Here is a 6808-nt window from a genome sequence, read left to right as displayed (position 1 = left end):
CAAGGTTCAAGGTTCTTTATTGTCATTCCCATCACATGTGGTACATGCGGTGGAACAAAATTGCCTATCCAAGGTTCCACACTCAAAAATAGTAAAAATATAAAGTATAAAAAGAAAGAGTATACGAGGATCTAAGTTATACACTACACACTAATACTGTAAAATAATACAATATATTAAAAATCAGCCTGAACATGAGTCTGCTGTGAGCAGATGGGTATGAATACAGCAGCTTAAAGGCAAGAGATCAGCAGCATGGATAATCAGCAGCACGGATGTCACATATCACCAATTAAAGTGACATTACAGGGATTTTAATTTTTTTATTTTTTATTTCATGTCTGTCTGTTCGCAAAATATCTCATAAACCATTGGAGGGATTTTAATAAAACTAGAAAGTAGTAATTGGGTGTACAGCTACAACAGTACACCCAGTGATCTACCGTGTTGCACCAATACAACTGTCACAACCAACTACCCTTTGAAACCAAGTAAATTGATATAACTCTGCCAGACTGACAGATGTTGAGCTAAATTTAGGTATGGAAGTAGCTGAGAGTCATCCTCAACACATTCAAGCTTTATCACATCTGGCACAATCTTACAACTATTGATTGAGATTGCATCAAACATAATTTACAAGGTTTGACTAAAACAGCTGTAACTCTGTCCCTTCTTAGTTTTAGTATAAATCTGTGGCATGAAAGGAGACAGGCGATATTCACTCCTTCAAGGCCTTCAGTATTTTAAGCAGGGTTAGCAATAATCATCAAATAAATGCATTTTACAAACTATGACCAACAACTTAGCTTCTAAATTACATTCTCTTCTTGTATTTAATGCATTGCATAATAGATTTTACTGTCATGATCAGACATCAAATCATGATGTGCAGAAGAACCTGACTGCACCAGCGTTTTTATACAGTATCTGAATACAAACAAACTATGTATTTCCTCTGTCTCACTAAAGGACGATGAGATCAACCACCAGAGCCAGATGGTGGAGAAGCTGAAGGAGCAGATGCTCGACCAGGAGGAGGTAAGAGATCTTGGTTTTACATACTCTCATCAGTTTGGTTAAATGGCTCACAGTGGGCTGCTGCTCCTGCAAAGGAGCCAACAGTAAATAGAAGTCAGCTGTAAGAGGTTTACTGTCCTGTCCTTGAGATGAATGAGATGGAAAATACAACTCTCCTGGTGCCAAAGAAGCCTCTGACTTTGTTTATTTGCTGTTGCTCGTTTGTTGGTGCAGTAATGATTAGAGCTGATTAAAAGTGAACACGTTTCAGTCACTGCTTAGGCACAACTTGGAAGAGTAAATGTAAAGACAGGAAAAATAACTAAAGCTCAACTAAAGCTTTTCTTTACAATCGGCATAACTTTTTCATTATGAAGCAAAAAAGAAAAAAAAAATCAAATATCCTCTTGTGATTTATTAAATTTAGGACTAACAAGAAATGGTTTAGACCACTTTATTAAGCAAGCAACAAATTTAGTAGATGCTTCTGGGGAAAACAGCCCTTTAACGATTTAATAAAAAGGTAATAATAGAGGTATTTTATAGGAAGTATTCATTACAGTGGCGACAAAGAATTTTATAATATAATAATATATGTTAGCATGAATTAAAATGGGGTAAAAGGGGGCTTCGTGTGCAAAATCTGTTAATTTGTATCCCATAATGCTCCTGCTCTGGGTTGAGCTGACTTCATTATGGGCAGACCACAGATTGAGTCTTGTAGCATCCATTTGTTCAAACAAAAGCTGTGAGATGGTGTAAATATTAAGGAACCCCACGAAGAGCAACATCTACGTTTAATGACTCATTCAGGGAAATAACCCTCAGTGGTCTGCAGCAAGAGAGCAAACACTGCAGAGCAAAATGAAATCTGTTACAATATCTGTATTGTGTTCTCTGTAGGAGATCAATATTGAAACAGCATCCTTGGTAAACAAGAGTCCTCCTATACAGTTGACTTTTTGCTCCATCTCTTTGGAAAAAACCTTTTTATATGCAACAAAAGGTGGCTTCTGGGTAATACCAGATGGCTAGGCCTCAGACTGACGAAGCCTCTTGGATGAGGGGCGAAACGTTTCTTTTTAACAAAAAAACGAAGTCCAGATGACATGATTCAACCTTTTTTGTTGTTATATACCTGGATGACTGAGAAAACAAACTTTGTCTTTTTATATGCAGCTTATATATTCAGCTGAATCTCCGTGTTTTTCAGCTTTTAGCATCATCCAGGGGAGACGGTGAGAGGGTGCAGGCGGAGCTCTGCAGGCTGCAGACAGAGAATGAATTGGCTAAAGCAGAGGTGAAGGAGGTGCTTCAGGCACTTGAGGAGCTGGCGCTAAACTATGACCAGAAGAGCCTGGAGGTGGAGGAGAAAAGCATGCAGAACAAGCTCCTGGCGGAAGAACTCACCAAAAAGATGGTGAGTCAGACTTTCAGCAGGCTTGTTGTAAAGGTGCTCCACAACAAACTATAATAAATTGTATGTTGTGATGGATTTATTGAAAAAGGAGAAAGATTTATAAGATAGTTTGTAGACGGATTTGAAATATGTTCATTGTAAGCTTCTAAAGACAAATTATCTGAGTTACTAGAGTAAAATACAATTAGAAACTTTACTATCTTTTATGAAAATACACGGTGAATAATCAGCGCTGAATAACTTAACAGAAATTTAGTGAAGCTGATACTGAATAATAGAAAACATGCAGAACTGAAGCTTATTTTAGCAAACCAGGAGCTAAAAGATGAACTTAGCAAAACCATAGTTAAAATCTAAAATTAGCAAAAATATTGCTAAAGGCAGAACAATAGAAAAACTCAAGCTAAATGCCAAAATTACAAACTGTATCTTAAAGGACACAAAACCATAGCTAAATTATAAAATTATCAAAACAGTAGCTAAAAGCTAAATGGAGCATACAAAGACTAAAATACGGCAAGTACATTTCAAGGAAGTAGATTTAAAAGAAAATAATGTGTTGAAGCAAATGAAGCTATCTTAATGTATTTTCTTGGGTATTTTGTTTTTTGAAAATAAATGTAAATATATTTGAAAAAAAAAAAAAACTATATAAAAGCAACAAAAGGTAAAAGTTATGTCACCCTTCTCCTTAACTAGCTGAACCTGTGATTACATGTGAAGGGCTCAAATAGCACAAAGTATGCAGAAGTAGATTGACTGTCAATATCAAATTTATTTATACAGCACATTAAAAAATTAACAGTGTTGACAAAATTGCGTTTCAAGGAGGTCAAGAACAAACAGGATAATAAAATAAATTTAAAAATCCCACGAACAAATGTACAAGTACAATGAAGAAGGCTAAAAACAAAGTGGAAGAAGGAAACATCACAACATCAAAACTCTGATGGAACTCAAAGTCCAAAGGTGAATTTTTAAGCAGGATTTAAAAAAAATTAAATAATTATTTATTGGCCAAAACTTATGGAAGAAACAAGGATAATTATAATAAATGATCCACAATTTGTTCCTTTTTAATCTCGCCAGCTTCTGCAAAGTGTGCAGAGCTTTTCATGCACACATTCATACTGTGCTTTCATTTATATATTTTTATACACTATATACAGCACTGGTTTTATATTCTCACTGATACACATAAAAGAAGTCGGGGTGCAGTTTATTTTCTTCGGCAAGCTGGAGGGACTGGGGATTGTACCCCCAGCCCTCTGATCAGAGGGCAACCACCATCCCCACCGGGCCAAGCCCACTGAGTGAATGTTGACTCAGTCAGACACACGCCTCTTTTATGATTGTCTTTTGTTGTCGTCCACTGTTGTCATCACTCTCTGCTGAAATCAGGTCTCTCTTGTAAATGAGTCCTCAAGGCTCAATGGGATTAACCTGTCTAAATAAAGGTTGAATAAATGAAAAAGTTCCATCCATCCATCCATTCTTTACGAGCTACTTCCTGTTCGGGGAGTCAAATCTGCAGCCTTCTTGCTGCAAGGCTACAGGGACAAACAACTTTTCCACTGAGCAGCTCTGGATTTACATGCAAAGAGAAATAAGAGCTACATTTTGACAAAGTGCACTGCCTGCAGCTGTGCACAGATTTGTGCTCAGCAATAAAACTCTTAAGGGGTGGCAGCCATCCCAACTACCAGAAGAGGCCATAACAGAAACCACAGAGGACGTTCACTGGCCTCTTCTTGACAACTTGTTTATGTGAGAGAAGTAAGAGCAGCCACAGATGACAAGGTCGTTAACAACGTCTGATTAGGTCAGTTAGCATACTTTAAGAGTATTAACGTTATGACATTTTACATTGTGCTAAACTGCTGTATGTGTACTGTGAAGTACTGTTGATTCCAAAACCAATAATAGGAGCTGACAATTACTGCACACTTCAATTGCCTAAACTCAGCTGCCCCCTCAATTTCTTCTCCATCTTTTCATTTAACACCACTTCCCCATTTCCACTGTGTTCTGCCCATACTTCTCACCTGACAGGATCTCTCTCAGCGGTGCCATCTGGCACAAAATGAGAAACAAAATACAAACAAGAATCCAATACGAGTCGATACAAGGAAAGGGATGGAGCAATAATCACATTACTGCAGCTTCACGGGGCTTTTCCGCAGCTCCATCCTTTATCTTTACAGCCACTTTTTCACTTTCTGCATTCCAGTGCTTGTGACTGGTGTTGTACTTTTTGAAAATTTTCTTTATCTAGAGTAGAAACACTGCAGCGCTGCCTTAGAAAAATGGTGCAAAGAAGCGCATTCATCATTTGAACTGTCTTCTCGGCTTTCTTCATCTTTATGTTCAGAAGAAACTCCTCGCTTCTTCAGCAGGAAGTCATCCCATCACTCACTGTCACTGTCATCCGTCTGCTCCTTCTAGCACCTTCTTCCATCCATCTGGCCTCTCGGTCCCCTTTTCTATCATTTTGATTAACAGTATTTGTGATTTCAACCGTCCTCTGAGGAGTACGTCTTCATAAATCCTTCTTTATCTAAACAGAACATTTTTATTGACTTTGTATCTCAAGTCTTTGATAAAGGAATTAGTTTTAGCTAATGATATACTGCTGTTGCTTTTCAGTTAACTGGAAAGTGGTATAAAACTGACAACAGAGCTTTAAGATATTAAAAAGATGAAAATGCAGTGGATTAATTTATGTTAATTTCTGAATGATCCAGAAATATATAACAAAAACAACAAAGACAAAGTCCAAACTAATGAAATTTAAAAGAAAATGGCAAAACTTAAACTAGATTTGTGTTATGCATACATTTTTCCATCCTGCAGGAGACTGAAAATGGTAGACCCATTAGATTATTTAATATTGCTCTTTAGATTTGCAGTCATGATGATAAATCAGTTTAAGCAAGCCTCAGCTCTAACAGCATGCACGATGCCTCACGCTGGATAATGATGCATCATTTTAGATAATTCATCTTTCATATGGACGTTTAACTGCGACAAGGTGTTTTTAAAACAGTCCCAGCTTTTAAGACAATATAACATACAATATATGTTTCAAAGTCTCAGAGATATTTAATATGATAAGATGCTCAGAAGTGTTTGCTCAATCACTTAAGCTGGATATAATTTAGTTTATTTAATTTGAACAAGTAGCATCTGTTTCACAATACTTGGCAACTTAAGGAGAAACAGAGAGACAATTTTCCTACCTCTTTTAAATTTAATATTACAGAAAATAAACAAAAAAACAATCAATACATTTGTAAGACAAAATAATGAGACATAATCCATCCATTTTCTTCCGCTTATCTGGGGTCGGGTCACGGGGGTAGCAGCTTAAGTAGGGAGGCCCAGACTTCCCTCTCCCCAGCCACTTGGGCCAGCTCCTCAGGGGGAATCCCGAGGCGTTCCCAGGCCAGCTGAGAAACATAGTCCCTCCAGCGTGTCCTGGGTCTTCCACTGGGTCTCCTCTCGGTGGGAGGTGTCCGGAACACCTCACCAGGGAGGCGTCCAGGAGGCATCCTAACTAGATGCCCAAGCCACCTCAACTGGCTCCTCTCAACATGGAGAAGCAGCGGCTCTACTCTGAGTCCCTCCCGGATGATCGAGCTTCTCACCCTAACTCTGAGAGAGTCCAGACACTTTGAGGAGAAAACTCATTCCGGCTGCTTGTATCCGAGATCTCGTTCTTTCGGTCACAACCCAAAGCTCATGACCATAGATGAGGGTAGGAACGTAGATCGATCGGTAAATTGAGAGCTTCGCCTTTTGACTCAGCTCTCTCTTCACCACGACAGACCTGTACAGCGCCCACTTCACTGCAGACGCACCGCACTGCTCCTCCTGAATCTGAGGATCGACTATCCGACGAACCCCCCTCTCCAGAACCCCCGAATATACCTTACCAAGGAGGCTTAAGAGCGTGATCCCCCTGTAGTTGGAACACACTCTACGGTCCCCCTTTTTGAATAGGGGGACCACCACCCCGGTCTGCCAATCCAGGGGAACTTCCCTCGATGTCCACGCAATATTGCAGAGTTGCATAAGCCAGCACAACTCTACAACATCCAGAGCCTTAAGGAACTCCGGGCGAATCTCATCGATCCCTGGGGCCCTGCCACCGAGGAACTTTTAACCACCTCGGTGACCTCAGCACCAGGGATTGGAGGGCCCGACCCAGAGTCCCCAGGCTCTGCTTTCTCAGTGGAAGACGTGCCGGTGGGATCGAGGAGGTCTTCAAAGTATTCCGTCCACTGACCCACAACATCCTGAGTTGAGGTCAGCAACACACCACCCCCACTATAACAGTGTTGGTGGTGTACCGCTCCCCCCCCCCCC

The 6808-nt window shown here is 39.8% G+C and overlaps 1 protein-coding gene across 1 annotated transcript in view; it reads left to right on the top strand.

Annotated features, from left to right (window-relative positions):
- Positions 1 to 6808, top strand: part of kif5ab (kinesin family member 5A, b) — a 104554-nt gene that overhangs the window by 53812 nt on the left and 43934 nt on the right. The window contains exons 13-14 of the mRNA XM_037679817.1: positions 973 to 1041; positions 2234 to 2440. Coding sequence (XP_037535745.1) covers positions 973 to 1041; positions 2234 to 2440 — 276 coding nt within the window. The remainder of the gene's footprint in view (positions 1 to 972; positions 1042 to 2233; positions 2441 to 6808) is intronic.

Source organism: Nematolebias whitei, chromosome 7, assembly GCF_014905685.2.
Source record: "Nematolebias whitei isolate Nwh7 chromosome 7, NemWhi1, whole genome shotgun sequence".
Taxonomy (NCBI): Eukaryota; Metazoa; Chordata; class Actinopteri; order Cyprinodontiformes; family Rivulidae; genus Nematolebias; species Nematolebias whitei.
The sequence above is the reverse complement of the archived record's forward strand: the minus strand, read 5'-3'. Positions and strand labels throughout refer to the sequence as shown.